At 41.1% G+C, this 14,919-nt stretch overlaps 1 protein-coding gene across 4 annotated transcripts in view; it reads left to right on the forward strand.

Annotated features, from left to right (window-relative positions):
- Window positions 1-624: 624 nt before the first annotated feature.
- Window positions 625-14,919, forward strand: part of HLTF (helicase like transcription factor) — a 45,596-nt gene continuing 31,301 nt past the window's right edge. For all 4 annotated transcript variants that reach the window (XM_067554555.1, XM_067554618.1, XM_067554664.1 and 1 more), the window contains exons 1-9: window positions 625-779; window positions 4,186-4,396; window positions 5,367-5,533; window positions 8,947-9,080; window positions 10,223-10,320; window positions 11,205-11,279; window positions 11,542-11,733; window positions 11,817-11,912; window positions 12,922-12,970. In XM_067554555.1, coding sequence (XP_067410656.1) covers window positions 760-779; window positions 4,186-4,396; window positions 5,367-5,533; window positions 8,947-9,080; window positions 10,223-10,320; window positions 11,205-11,279; window positions 11,542-11,733; window positions 11,817-11,912; window positions 12,922-12,970 — 1,042 coding nt within the window. In that variant the 5' untranslated portion in view covers window positions 625-759. The remainder of the gene's footprint in view (window positions 780-4,185; window positions 4,397-5,366; window positions 5,534-8,946; window positions 9,081-10,222; window positions 10,321-11,204; window positions 11,280-11,541; window positions 11,734-11,816; window positions 11,913-12,921; window positions 12,971-14,919) is intronic.

Below are 14,919 nucleotides of genomic sequence, written 5' to 3' on the forward strand. Positions count from 1 at the left end.
TTCCCCTCCCAGTTAAAAATGCCCATTTTGATGTCTTCCTCTGCTAGATCAAAGAACCAGCTACTCAGAAATCTCTTTTCCAGGCAGGTAGCTGTAGACCATGAGGAAGTGAAACCAGATCTGAACCTCTTTTTGGACAAACCACGTAGCTGATTAAATATCACTATGAGACTGTCGTGCCAGACATTGACTCAGGCTTGTGCCTCTTCTCTGCGAGCTTTGCAATGTCAGGGTTGGGGCGGGGCAGGGAGCTCGAAGGCCACCTCGGCGGAGATGTTACTAGCAGGGCGACCGCTTATTGTGAGCGGGGATTCAAGGGATCTTTTGGCAGCTCGCGGCAGCGGCGATGGGAGGGAGCGGGGCGGAGGGACACTGCGGAGGTGTGGCTTGGTACCGGAGGGAGGCTTTTTTCCCTCCTGTCCCTTTGTCAGAAGTCGGCTCTGTTTCTGTTCACGTCACACAGATGGAGACAGTCCCGCCCCCCTCCCCCTTCCCCAGAGCTGTTCTGATTGGCTGGTGTCAGTGAACCCGCGGGTGGGATTGGTGCTGTTGATGTCAGTCAGGTTGGTAGCGCCGCGCGACGGCTCGGCAGGCACTGACTGACGGCGAGTGGCCGTGGCGTAGGGGAGGAGCCGAGAGGAAGTCGGAGAGGCTGAGGCAGCGCGGGTGGTTGGCGGCGGAGGAGGTCGCCGTGCGGCTGCGCGCCTCAATCGCGCCATTGCTAGGGCTGCTGCGTCTCTTTCGCCGTGCGGCGGCCCCATGGCTCGGATGTTCATGAAGTGAGGCCGGGCGTAGCGCAAAGCGGGCAGAGGCGGCGGGGCCCTCCCGGCGGCTGGTCTCGTGTAGCTTGGGCCAGCGGCGCCGGTTGCAAGGAGAAGGAGCTTGGCGCCCTGGGCCGGGGGGCTGGTCGAGCGGGGGTGGGACTAGAGGCTGGGTGCTCTGGGGGGCTGGTAGAGCCGAGGGGATGGGGCTAGGCGCTGGCTGCCCTGGGCCGGGGGGCTGGTAGAGCTGCAGGGGTGGGGCGGGGTGCTCTGGGCCAGGGGGGGGGGCTGCAGGGGTGCTCTGGGCCAGAGCTGCAGGGGTGCTCTGGGCCGGGGGGGCTGGCAGAGCTGCAGGGGTGCTCTGGGCCGGGGGGGCTGGCAGAGCTGCAGGGGTGCTCTGGGCCGGGGGGGCTGGCAGAGCTGCAGGGGTGCTCTGGGCCGGGGGGGCTGGCAGAGCTGCAGGGGTGCTCTGGGCCGGGGGGCTGGCAGAGCTGCAGGGGTGCTCTGGGCCGGGGGGGCTGGCAGAGCTGCAGGGGTGCTCTGGGCCGGGGGGGCGGGCAGAGCTGCAGGGGTGCTCTGGGCCTGGGGGGGGGCTGGCAGAGCTGCAGGGGTGCTGGCAGAGCTGCTGGGGCCGGGGGGCTGGCAGAGCTGCAGGGGTGCTCTGGGGCCGGGGGGCTGGCAGAGCTGCAGGGGTGCTCTGGGGCCTCGGGGGGGGGCTGGCAGAGCTGCAGGGGTGCTCGGGGCCGGGGGGGCTGGGAGAGCTGCAGGGGTGCTCGGGGCCGGGGGGCTGGGAGAGCTGCAGGGGTGGGGCTAGGCTTTGGGCCCCCTGGACTGGTAGGGTTAATGGGGCTGCTATGGGGACAGTTACCATTTGTAGTGTTGAGAGGGTGCGGGAGATAAAACGGAGAGCGAGAGCGGTTCTCACTGCGATGTGAGATGCCTGTCTGTTCCATTCTTCCTTACTCATCCCGGGACCACTGTTGTTTCTCCTTAGCCGGGCCTTAGTGCTCCCTACATCTTGGCATCCAGCTTCAGTTATACACATGCTGCATTAATGCATTTAGGTCGTTCTTCTCTGTTGTCACCACATTTCCAAATCAGGGCAGGATTATGCCTTTAAGGCACATGTCTTACTTGAGTTAGTATAGAGAGGGAAGTGCTGCCTCAGGAGTCCCAGCAGGAATGACGGATGATTTACCTGGAGTTCCACTAGATCTTGGGAAGCACATCTTGAACCAGTTGTTCAGCCACCCTTTGTATGGGGATAGTATGTGTTCCCTTCCATGCCAAGCCACTAGGTGGTGGAGTGCAGACAGTAAATTAGGACAATGACTCTCAATCTTTTGAGACTCCTGTACCCCTTTCAGGAGTCTGATTTGTCTTGCGTATCCCCCCCCATTTTTCACCTCACATGAAAACTATTTGCTTACAAAATCAGACATAAAAATACAAAAGTGCTAGAGCACACTATAACTGAAAAAGTGCTTACTTTCTTATTTTTACCATATAATTATAAAGTAAATCAGTTGGAATATAAATATTGTACTTACATTTCAGTGCATAGTATACAGAGCAGTATAAACAAGTCATTGTATGAAATTTTAGTTTGTACTGACTTTGCTAGTGCTTTTTATGTAGCCTATTGTAAAACTAGGCAAATATCTAGTTGAGTCAATGTATTCCCTGGAAGACCTCTGCGTACCCCAAGGGATACGTGTACGCCTGGTTGAGAACCATTGAGTTAGGACACTGCTTATTTCCCTTTCCCTCACCCGTGCACTGCCAGTTTAGTCCTGTATGTGGCTTTTGAACTGGTAAGTTGCCAGTATAGCCCTGAGCTGGGCAGAGATTATATGACTGTGTTAAATCCTGGCTAAATTGTGGGTCTGGTTCCATAGTTCTTGGAGTAATCCATCACTGATAAGTTTACAGTGACATGGTGCAAAGGAAACCTAAGCTGATCCACACAGAGCACCAAATACTCAGCATTTGGAAACCTAATCACACATACTGATAGTAATTTAAGTAAATAATTTGACTGCAAGATCGTCTTGCTGTGCAAAATCATAATGTGCTATACAAATATTAACAGCCCTTCACAATGAGCCTCTATTTTATGTTGCTTTTGTAAAGATCAGCAAGTGTTAGTGCTTCTATTTGCATTTAAACATATATCTGACATACATGGCCACAGATGTTTCTATGAATTAGCCAAAAAGTACAATATAATTAACAGTTATTGAGGGTTTCTCTTTATAAAACTTCTGACACAACTACTTAGTACTGACATACAGTCAGACTGGATACTCTCAGTAAAAATCTTCACCAATTAGGTTCCTACTTTCTTATTATAAAGTATGTTATAAAAGCAATAGAACACTTCAGGAAGCAAAGTTATGTTCAGTAAAGCAAATTAAGTGACTTATTACAGTTTGGCTTTGTACCTCATTTTATATCACCTGAAAAGTGTAGATGTCTAATGCAGATATAATTTGCTTACATCACTTCCTGTCTTGTGGATTCTGAGAGTCCATAAGTGTGATGTTATGCAGAAGTGATCAGGTATTATCAACGAGAAGAGCCATTCTGCTCTTTGCTTTGCCAAATAAATTAATGTTTGTAAAGTACTTAGAAATTGTACTATGTTAAGTGTTGTTATTCTAGAGGGCTGTATTAGGGTTGGAAAACACAATCTCTGTATGCTTTTATGACTTTTGACTACGTTATGAACATGGGGGGAGGGGGAGCAGTGAAGTTTAGGGCAGTGATCCAGTGTTGCCATTTTTTCCATCCCTTTCTGGAGAATGAAGTGCAAGTATTCTCACTAGGGCAAAGTTTCTGTATCCTTTTTCAGCAGAAAACTATAAATCTGTGAGCATCAGGAACTCTGCCCGACTCCGTATTTTGATGTTCTGTTGTGTGAGACATCACTCTCTTCTGCCTCTTGCTGCTTTGATCCCCCCATTCAGTGGAAGAATTCTGAAGTAGCAGCAATGAAACCGACCATGATCCTTTTAGTCTTCTGCTCCTGCTGCTCAATTTTGCCCTAAAAGCAGCCAAAGCACCATATGCCACAGTGTTGACTATTTTTTCTGAGTGCTTGAAGATTATATTCTAGTCAGTTAAATAGTAAAAAGAACTTGACCATGTCTTGTTTGTGTGAGACTGTAATATTCTGGAGACAATTTTTTTCTTTGCACTTTCTTTAAGGTATAACTTATGTGAAAATTGCCAGGTAAAGTAGAATTACATAAATTACATAACATAGGTAACATAAAAATGAGAAACTCAGTTTATATATATCCCCAACATAAAAGGGTAAAATTAAATAGACACTTATAAAAGGAGATCAACAGTAACTGAAATGTTCAGACTACTTTTTTAAAAATATTGTCAAATAACTTCTATTTTTTTCTTTCTGCAGAGATTCTGCATGGAAATATTTACAATCTGCCCATCATGGAGGAGATAGAAACTATTCCCATTATACCTCTCATGATTTTTATTCTCAACTTGGGTTAGAAGACTTTATATGTACAGATGACATTCCTGGGACAGATGAAGATACAGATTCTGCTGTTTTATTTGGAATCTTGCAAGGAAATGTGGTTGGATTACGTTATTACACAGGGGTTGTAAGTGCAGCATGAATAACAAAGTGATACAAGTAGATGTAGTTGGAAAGTGGAAAAAAATTTAACATTTTGCTTTTTTTGTTAAAATTTCACAGCTTTCTATAATTTTCTGATCAGTCCTAGGGTTTTCTCATTCATTTGTTGTATCGGAGCATTTAAAATTCTGCACAGTTCTGAGAAAAGAATTCAGTTTATCTTTCAAGATTTGTTAAGGTATCTTTTAGATTAGCTTTAGTTATTTACTCTGGAGCTGGCTGGAAATGAGATAAGAGCAGTCCCCAGGAAGTTGACAGTAGTGGAAGGAAGGTGTTTTTCCTTTTCAATGTGCCCTCTCCTTCCTGCTTTCTTCAGTTGTACACTCAATTTAGAACTGTGCAGACATGCTTGTAACTAGCTCTGTCCTGCTGTCAATATGATCTTGACAGTATTGGTGGATGGAGAAGACTTTTGTTGATATAGCACTTTGGTAGGACTGAAAGCCAGGAGACATGGATTCTGTATCTGGCTGATGTGATCTTAAGCAATCACTTAACATACCTGCCCCTCTGTTTCTCCACTGGTAAAAAGGGGAATAATGATATTTATTAGTTTTTTGTAAGGAGCCTTGAATTTTACAAATGAGAAGTGTTGAATAAGAGTGAAGTATTATAGGGTATGTCTACCAAGCCCACGGACATTGAGCCTACCAGCCCAGGTGGACAGACTTTACCTAACGGGATTCATGCTCGTGTTCTAAAAATAGTGGTGTAGACTGTGCTTTGAAGTTGCAGCTCGGGATGGAGCTTAGGCTCTGAAGCCTTCCCTTTACCTAAACTTCTAATGTCTTTAGTATTTTGAATAAAGAATTATTAGAGCTAAGCACAATCTATTACGCTGAAATAATCTTTAAATTTAGATTCAGAATGGCTATATACTTACGTATTTCTGTAAATAACTTGTAACTAAATTATTTTGTGCTCTTTTTTTGCAGGTTAACAATAATGAAATGGTTGCACTTCAGAGAGAACCAAATAACCTCTATGATAAAAATGCAGTAAAAGTAAACAATATGAATGGAGACCAGGTAGGCCACATCAAAAAAGAACTTGCAGCACCATTGGCATACATAATGGACAGCAAGCTAGCAGTAGTTGAAGGGTAAGTTGGAGCAGGAGAAATATTTAGTTTAATCTTTATATGATAATGGCAATTCAGTATTTTTAGTATATTTTATGTAGCTATAATGAAAGTGTATTTCCCTTAGCAGAGGTTACTGGCGGTAACACTGATGGCCACCATAACATGATTTAAGTGTCATAGCTGTAGGTTATAGGCTCCCTTACTGAACCATTTAAATTTCAGTTCGTTCTCTTTCTGTAAATGACAAATTCTAGAGGCATCAGTGAGGGATGAATTGACAAAAGCTCACTTTGTTGTTCTTGCTCTTTGGTTTGGCTCCTCTAAAGGGTTCTATTAGGGCTGGTGAAAAATTTTCTGTTTGAAACCGTTTCTTGAGGGAAAATTGGACTTTTGACTAAATGATCTTTTTTCCCCACAAAGTGTCTCTTTTCCCTGGAAAACTTTTGCTTATTCATAAAAATATTTATTCCAAAATAGAATGAAATAGAATTGGCTGAAAACTTTTAAGTATTTTCAGAAAATTAAAATATTTCCATGGAAAATTTCAACAAAAACCAAAGGTTTAAATTTTCATTTACATTTTTTTTTCTTCTGCAGGAAAATTTTGCACTAGCTCTATATTCTAGTACATTATGCAGACTTATTATAAAAGAAAATTTCTTTTTTATAGAAGTCTGAAAGTGGATGTGCCAAAACATTTTTCTCATCACATCCATACAGTAAAATTGGTATTTCTGAGCAACTGTCTTATTGGAAAATAACATATTTTGTAGCACAGGCAAATAGCCTGTTGTGAATTTGCAAAATTATAATTATAGGTGGCTGTAAATCAGTTTCTGATCCTGATTTGATTCACAGTTACAATCAGAAGAATGTTTAATGTTAAGTAGCAATTTTTTAATGTTAAACCAGTGTAAAAGCAGCCTTGTAAAATTGTCATGAAAACTTGGCAGTCCTGGCTAAGTCTTGCTAAGCCCATCTTTCTGTGACTGTAGTGCCAGACTCCAAGAGTTCAAAAATCAGAACACATTCTGAGATTAGCAGAAAAATCCTGAAACTATTTAAATAGCTTTTTTAGTGGGTTTTTTTTTTAATGATTTGGCCACTGTCTTCATTGAGCTGTTAAAATGTAAACTGTCCTATATCAGCGATTTGAAGAATAAACAAAAATAGATCAGTGACTAGGGTCTTTGATTTCAAAAGGGCTAATTTTAAAAAATCAAGGGAATTTGCCTAATTTGGCAATTGACTGGTCATAGGTTACTAGTGGTAAATAGTCTGTGAAGGGATGTTAGATGGGGTGGGTTCTGAGTTACTACAGAGAATTCTTTCTGGTTGTCCGGCTGGTGAGTCTTGCCCACATGCTCAGGGTTTAACTGATTCCTTCCCAACCCCAAATTTTCCCCCAGGACAGATTGGCATATGCCCTGCTGGTTTTTTGCCTTCCTTTGTAGCATGGGGCATGGGTCACTTGCTGGTGGATTCTCAATACCTTGAAGTCTTTAAGTCATTATTTGAGGACTTCAATAACTCAGTCTTAGACTAGGGGTCTATTATAGGAGTGGGTGGGTGAAGTTCTATGGCCTGTGTTGTGCAGGAGGTCAGACTAGATGATCATAATGGTCCCTTCTGGCCTTAGTTTATGAGTCTCTGATTGCCCTCCCTTCTCCTCACCCACCTCAATTCCCACTCTGACACTATTTCTAACTATATTTGCAGACTTGTTCTGTTGTAGACTCAACTTATATCATTTTTTGTTTTTGTCCTCCATGAATACTATCCTCTGGAAACTTTGGATAATAATAATGCCAGTCTTCAACATACTTCTATTGAGCAAGTGGGAACTGAGACTTTTGGTGTAGGTTTCTAACTTGGCCAAATTTGGACATTTTATCATGGGGGATAGTGAAAGGAACATTGCTGTCTAGAGCTGTGCCAACAATGGATTTTTTTGATTCACTGGCAATTCCAGAAAACTGCAGAGAAAAAATAAGCGTTGGGTCAAACAAAATGGTCTTGAGGACAACCTGAAACAGAACTTTTTCTTTTAATTTCAGGCGTTTTTTGATGTTTTTAATTAAATTGAAGGAAAAATTAAAACTCTTGTTTTGAAACAAAAAACTTAAAAATTTCCTGTAGAAAATGTCATAACAAAAGGTTTTGACTTTTTCTCAATTTTGAGAGTTTTTTACATCAACAGTTTTGATAAAACTGATATGAATTTGTGAAAGGTTTTGTCAGATCTGCAATTTTTTGGCCCTTCCCCCCTAAAAATGTTTTTTTAACGATAAAACTGTCTCTGGTGCTATTCCGGCACCCAGGTGCCTTTGTCCCCTTTTAAATTTCAAGTCCCTGCTCCGGAACATGGATGTGCTGGAGCTCCTCAATAAAATGTCTGTAAAAACAAAAAATTTTATTATGGACAAAATAATATATTACTTCCTCTAAACTCATTTGAGGAGCAGTTGAACTGTATTTGCTAAAACTTTCTAGAAAAATTCAGCCCAAGGCAGACCTCTTGCATGGAAAACTTCAGCCTGAGTGGTTAAAGTTTCAAAAAGTAACTGAAGCAAGATTTTATAATTTAAAGTATTAGGCAACTGTAACTTTCAGTGGAACTAACAGGTCTGTCTATATTATATTAATATAATATAAAAATACTGTATTATGAGCCTTATGCTTATGCTAAGGGCACTATTCTGGTAGGGTGAAGGGGCTTAAAGTGGGCATAAAGTAAATTTAAGCACAGATATATGCTGCCGTAGTGATGAACAACAAGCCTTAGTGTAAATGAGAATCTGGCCCATTGTGTGTTGTAGCAGCTGAAAGCCTGTGCTGTTGCACAGGTATGCCAGTTGGGCCAAGTAATCCACCTTCTGCACAGTCTGTGTCATATAGCCAGTTGAAATTGTTGCATGCAAATTGACTGTTAAATAATGGTTGTGAGTGTTTGAGTTCCCTCTGATATCACAGTGGGCTAGGACTCTTGATTTGGCACAAATACCTACCTTACTTTCGCTATTCACCACACAGGTATACTTCATAATGTCAAAATGGCTGAGAACATAAACTTGGATGGTAACAGGCCACGAATCCCATTGATGATTCACCTGATGATAGTCTGAGCAAAATGAGCTCTCAACCATTTTTGTAGCTGTTTCCATCACTTCACAGTGACTCAACAGACATTCTACATTTCATTCTACATTTGAATGACAATCCTGGTATCTTACTATATAGATGAATGTCTGATAGTTTTCTTAGGAGTCTGCGTCCTTGGTGGCACTTGTGACTTACAGTTTCAGTGTTCTAATGACTATAGACAAAATCCTTTATTTCATAGGAGTATTAATTATGTGGTTTCTCCTTTGGAGACTGCTGTGAAATGTTTTACTTTTAGAAAGTGAGAGGTATGTTTCTTTATTCTTAAGGGTTGTCCCTTATGGAGCAAAGAATGCCTTTACTATGCCTGTACAAATGAGTTTTTGGGGAAAAGAAGAAAATAAGCAAGCTGTTATTGATCGATTGAAAATGAATGGATTTAAATTGGCTCCTCCTTCAAAAAGTAAGTTATAGGTTTGTTTGTTTTGTCTTTAAAATATTTGAAAAGTGAGCTTTTCAAAACCCCAGTCTTTAGAAGAAACTTTAAAGGCTTGATTGTGCTCCCAGTGAAGTCAATGGTAATATTCCTTTGTATTCATTGGGAACATAACCAGCCCCAAACTGGCCAGGTCTGAGTTCATAGTGAATGTGCAGTTGTGCTCCATCTGTGCTACAATGTGAGTTTTTCTTTGAGTTTGTAGATATGAAAAGTGATTGACAGTTGTGGCAAAGCAGATTTGGTATCATCTGGAATCTTGATTTCTTTGAACCTTTTCTGTGTTTCAGCCTGGATATGATATGGACGCTGTGTTAGTACCACTGACCTCCTTGTGAAAGAAAGGTGGTCAGGTATTCATGCTAATTCTTTTCATAGTGTCGACCCAAAATATTGCTTCCCTTGAAGATGTGCTAAAGAGCCTGTTGGCTTTTGGCATAGTAATAGGCCCATTTCTTTTCCTTTTTCCTGTCTGGAATAGATTATAGAGTTGGTGTGTAATTTAAAGGTGGATGAACATACAATGTTGACATTAGTCAAGTTGGGTTTTTATAAAATTGTTGAGTATGTAGATATAATTAAGTGCTTTAATATATTTAAAGCAAAGATGAAAGAAACTGTACTACAGTCCTGATATTAACGTGATTGGAACAGTTACATTTTTTTACATGGTGAAAAATCAAACCATGTTATAACACAAATGTAATCATGTCAAAATTTTTTTTTCCAGAAACTCCTTGTACCAGGGTTCTTGGAATCAACAAGTCATGCTTTTGATATGTTATATTTGCAAAACCTTATGCAACAGTTTCCTTTTTTTTCTTGATATAATTGTGCAATGAATTGTTAAACTACTGAAAGCTTACAAAAGAGTAAGAATAAAAAATGCATAACTGGTAAACAATACAACTCTCCACAAGGAACTACGCTGATACAGTTGTTTCACATACGTCACAAATAGCCATTAGTTAGTAAAAACTTTTGGTTTCTACTGCACGTGATTGATAAAATCAAATGGGGGAGAAAAAGGCACCATATCCTGTTATCAGTCATCTGAGCAAGCCAAGTCTTTAACAGCTGTATTTTTATTTTTTCTAAATGGAACACAGGTTCAGAATGTGGTTTTGGATCAAGCTGGATTTCTGGGAGAGCTGGATCAAGCTATAGTGCTCCAGGACATGCTGCTGTGCAGATGACAACTGAACAGGTATATGGTGTTCATTTGTTTTGTAGGGTTTTTTTTTGGGTAGTTACTTATGTTGAAAATATATACTCTAAAAAGAGTGAACTTAGTGCTCATGAAAGTGAGGATTAGTCCTTTTCAGAAATACTGAAGTATTTTGGGATTTTTCCCATTTGAAATAAATATCTTTTAAAGTGCACAGTCAACATGAAATCTATTCTTTTAACAATTACACATAGGTTCATCTATTGCACCTGCCCCAGAGTCGCTTTGCCAGTTTTTGTGGTTTTAAATCATTCTCTTATTTCCTTAAATGTCTTTTCTATACCTTGTTTCAGTGGGCTTTATACACAGCAACAATGAAACCAATTGGACACAAAGTGCTGTCAAATGCACAAATTAAAACTAAAAGAAACACACAATGTGTAGTAATCTTAGCTGTCTGTCAATATTTTGCTCAGTGTTGTTAGTGTTTTTTACTTTGTCCATTTAAATTATCAAGTCATTAAAAGCTTTGGTTTGAGCTAGAGAGGGTGCACATGAGTTTCGCAGATATAATTTGAATTGCACACACTTTCCTCAAGTCTAAATTTGGCCAGGTATAGTCAGCACTGTGAAGATTTTCTCACATAGGGTGAGGGATACCGGCACAGCTATTTTAGTGTATATTTTAGTGCCAGGTTGGGATCTGAATGTGGCTTTTCATCCACTTCTGTATTTTCAGGTTGTCACATTTTCTTTGTTACCTACCTCCCCAGTAGCAACAACTACAGATTCTAGTGGCTTCAGGAGTAATTTGGAGATCTGGGTATCGGTATGGACATGTGACTGGCATCCATTATGTCATCAAGTATTTATTTAACGTAGAAGCTGGGTTTAATTGCAACTTCTGTGTTTATGCATTGCAGCTTAAAAGTGAGTTTGACAAATTGTTTGAAGATCTGAAAGAAGATGATAAAACTCATGAAATGGAAGGAGCAGAGGTATTTGTTTTATTGAAAAAGTCTTACATAGGCTTTTAAATAAAGTCTTAAATTCTGTGTTACAAACTTTATACATAATGTCTGTATACATCGTCAAAGTTTAGCAGTGTCATACTAGAATAATGAGTTGCCCTAGATACCAGTTAATTTAAATAAAGTTTTAAGCAAGCAATTAATCAAATGTTGTTCTCCTACTCCTCTTCCCAAAGGAAAGAGTTATTTAATATGGAAAGATGTATAATATAGCTTTTTTGATTTATAGGCTGTTGGAACACCATTACTTCCACACCAAAAACAGGCTTTAGCTTGGATGGTTTCACGTGAGAACAGTAAGGAGTTGCCACCATTTTGGGAAGAGAAAAATAACTTCTTCTATAATACACTTACAAACTTTGCTGAAAAAGAACGACCAGAAAATGTTCTTGGAGGAATACTGGCTGATGATATGGGATTGGTATGTAGTGCTTTAGTGAATTTGAATACAATTTGACTTATCTATGGAAAAATCATAAATTCTGTCCTTTGTATGTTGTCTAGGGTAAAACGCTTGCAACAATTGCATTGATTCTTACCAACTTTCATGATGGCAAACCTCTTCCTGTTGAAAAGATTAAAAGTGGTCAGTTGCACAAGGTGAGATGTAAAAAAAAAAAGTAGATTGCACACACCAGGACTACTTTTTTGTGAAACAATTTCTTCTTGCAAGTAATCAAAAACCGTTAACCTGGTTTCATTTTATAGTTGATATGAACTGTTTATGCTTGTAATAGTCAGAGATGTGATCCAGTGATATAAAGTAAGAAGTGGAATGCTATTATGGTACATCACTAGATCAATTATAATTAGAGAACTTAATTTAAGTATATATTCTGAAACAAAATAGTCTGTGAATTTGAGCTTTGAAGTATTCAAAGTATTCAAGTTCTATTGGGTTCATTTATATAAAATCAAATATAATGGTTCAAATAAAAATTTTACGTTACAGACCTTTTGTCATGAGTACACAAATAAGTATGTTTCCTCTTAAGGACAGTCTTGAACTGCAGAGACTGTACTTAAAAATATGAAGCAGAGGGTCTGAATGGGGGGACGGACACCTCAAATTTATTTACTTTATGGAACAGCATTCCAAATAGTTTTTAAAAAAGGGGTGGAGGAGGGATTGGAAAGGTTTTCTTGGATCATTTAATCCAAATGTCTGTTTTGCTGCAATCACTCTTTCCTATAACTTTATTGAATTATGCCATGGAAAGAGTAAGTGCCAGCATTGACTGATTATTTTATTATATTCTGTGCAAGAACTAGGATTTTTTTAAAAGCATGATTGCATCAACATTATATGGGAATGCTTTGCATCTGGGCCCAGAATAGTCAGAAAAGCTTAGTGTTTGTTTTCCTTCCAATAGATCTGTGTAATTTGAAGTTCCTTTTCTACCTGTCTTCCGTTCCCTTTTGGTGTACCTACTTTTTTACTATATGTATGTGTTTAACATTTTAAGCTTTTGATTAATGTACATGTATTACCCCTAAATCAATCTTTTGCATGCAGTAAAATAATTATCTGGACAGATTAAGCCAGTAACTACCATATTACATTATAAGATATTACTACATTACAGAATGAACTTTTATTTTCCCTTAGGAATTTGGTGCCACTGGTGAGAAAAATGAAGGATCTGAACTTTTAGAAGGTAACAGTAAAAATGTGAAAGGACACATAACATTTGAATTATTAATAATTTAGCTTGGATGGTTTGATATACAATACTAATATTATTACAAAAGCAATATGCGATTACAATTGGAGTTGGTTGGAAATTTTCCAGTCAAGCTGGAAAATGCTGGTTCATCAAACTTGAAACTGTTCATAAAAACAAGTCAGGTTCAATGAACTTTTGCCAAATCACAGACAGGGTTCTGGCAGAGCCTGATGGAACCTTGCAGGTTTGCCTGGCAGGTTTCTGAGGAGCCCCCACCATGTGGGCTGCCCTGAGGCTTGCAAGGTCCATGGCTGTGGGGCAGCCCTCCTATGCTGGGGTTTCCAGGCTTCCATGGAACTGAGAGCCTGGCAGTACTGGAAACCCTGACTTTCACTGAGACTTGGGATCCTGACTCCGCAGCACAGAGTCTGGAAGCCCCCTGAGAAACCTGGCTTTAGCCAGGACTCTCAGCCTACGTTCTTGGTTCTGCAGTAGGGAGCCGGGAATCCATGAGGGCTCCCGGGATTACTGCTGTGGAACTGGAAGCCCAGAAGTCCTGGAATTGTTTCTCAAGGTCTTTAGCTCCAGGATAACCCTGCCATGCATACTGCCTTAGACTGGGGACCCCATAGCTTCCAGACTCCAGGGAGCCAGTTAACCCATGAGTTTGGAAGTTCTGGGCAGTCCATATGGTGTGATTACTCTGGAGCCACAGATCCTGGGCACCCTGGCAGCTGCTGAATGAAATTGATATTCCTGTCAGTTTTACCTCTGCTGTGGTTCTCAAGAGCAAATTTTGTTTCAGAAACACAATACACCAGTGTTTCCAAAAAAGAAAAGCTTTTTAGAATTTTCAGTTTGAGAGAAATTGAGAAAAATTTGGTTTAATTCCATACCAAATTTCAAAGTGGCAAAATTTCTCATGAATCAGAAATCCTGAGTTTTGGCCAGGTCTGATTATAATAGCAACTCTCTGAGGATGTGAAAGCTCTTTATAAATTAGTTAAGCCTAGGAGAAGTAATAAAATCCATGTTTAAACTGAGGCACATGGAGGCCATGTGCCTTGTCAAGTGAATATCAATTTGAAAACGAAAAACACAAGCTTTGCAAAAAGGCTGATAAGTGCAATGGCCATTTCATGCACTTGCATGACTTCTTTATCTAATTATGTTGCTTGGTCTGTTGCTGCAAAGTTACCATCCTATATCTTGCTGATTTAGCCAGTTTTCCATTCATCATCTTCCGACACAAGTCTTGTTCATGCATTATTGCTAAGGATAAGACTCTGTCACGGAGGTCATGGAAGTCACAGATTCTTCCAGAGACCTCCCTGAAATGATCCTTTTCAGCTTCTGCTCCATGACCTGGGGCAGCGGGGCAGAAGCTGTCAGCTTCTGAGGGCTGCAGAGCGCTCAAGCGGTCCCTGAGCTCTCAGGGGGTGGCAGCTCTCAGAGGCTGCAGGGACCCCCAGCTCTGAGCCCCCAGTGGCTGCAATAATCCCAGAGCTCCAACCCATCAGTCCGCTAGTGTCAGCTGGGATGAGTGGCGGGTCCCTCGGCTCTGAGCCACCGGCGAGCGGCAGGGACCCCTTGGCTCGGTGCTGCCGCCACTGGCAGGGGCACTCTGGGGCTCTGAGACACAGCTCCACTGTCGGTGGGGGGAGCCTTTAGCTCAGCTGGAACCTGCAGATCCCTGATGGGGGGCCCCCGTGGCTCTGAGCAGCCATGGGGTGGGGGGCAGGTGACCTGCTCATTGGAGCTCTGAGCTTCCAGGACAGGGTGCTGGATCCCACGCCCCTCTACTTCTCTCCTGCAGCAGGGCTTGGGCTCTTCTCCCCATTAGCCCCATTTTGTCATGGTTATTTTTAGTTAAAGTCAGGGACAGGTGAATTTTCCTTGAACGTTTGTTTACTGCCCGTGACCTGTCCCTGACTTTTACT

The sequence above is a fragment of the Emydura macquarii genome, unplaced genomic scaffold (assembly GCF_026122565.2).
Source record: "Emydura macquarii macquarii isolate MOO-44397 ecotype Brisbane River unplaced genomic scaffold, CSIRO-AGI_Emac_v2 contig_18, whole genome shotgun sequence".
In the NCBI taxonomy this organism is placed as follows: domain Eukaryota; kingdom Metazoa; phylum Chordata; order Testudines; family Chelidae; genus Emydura; species Emydura macquarii.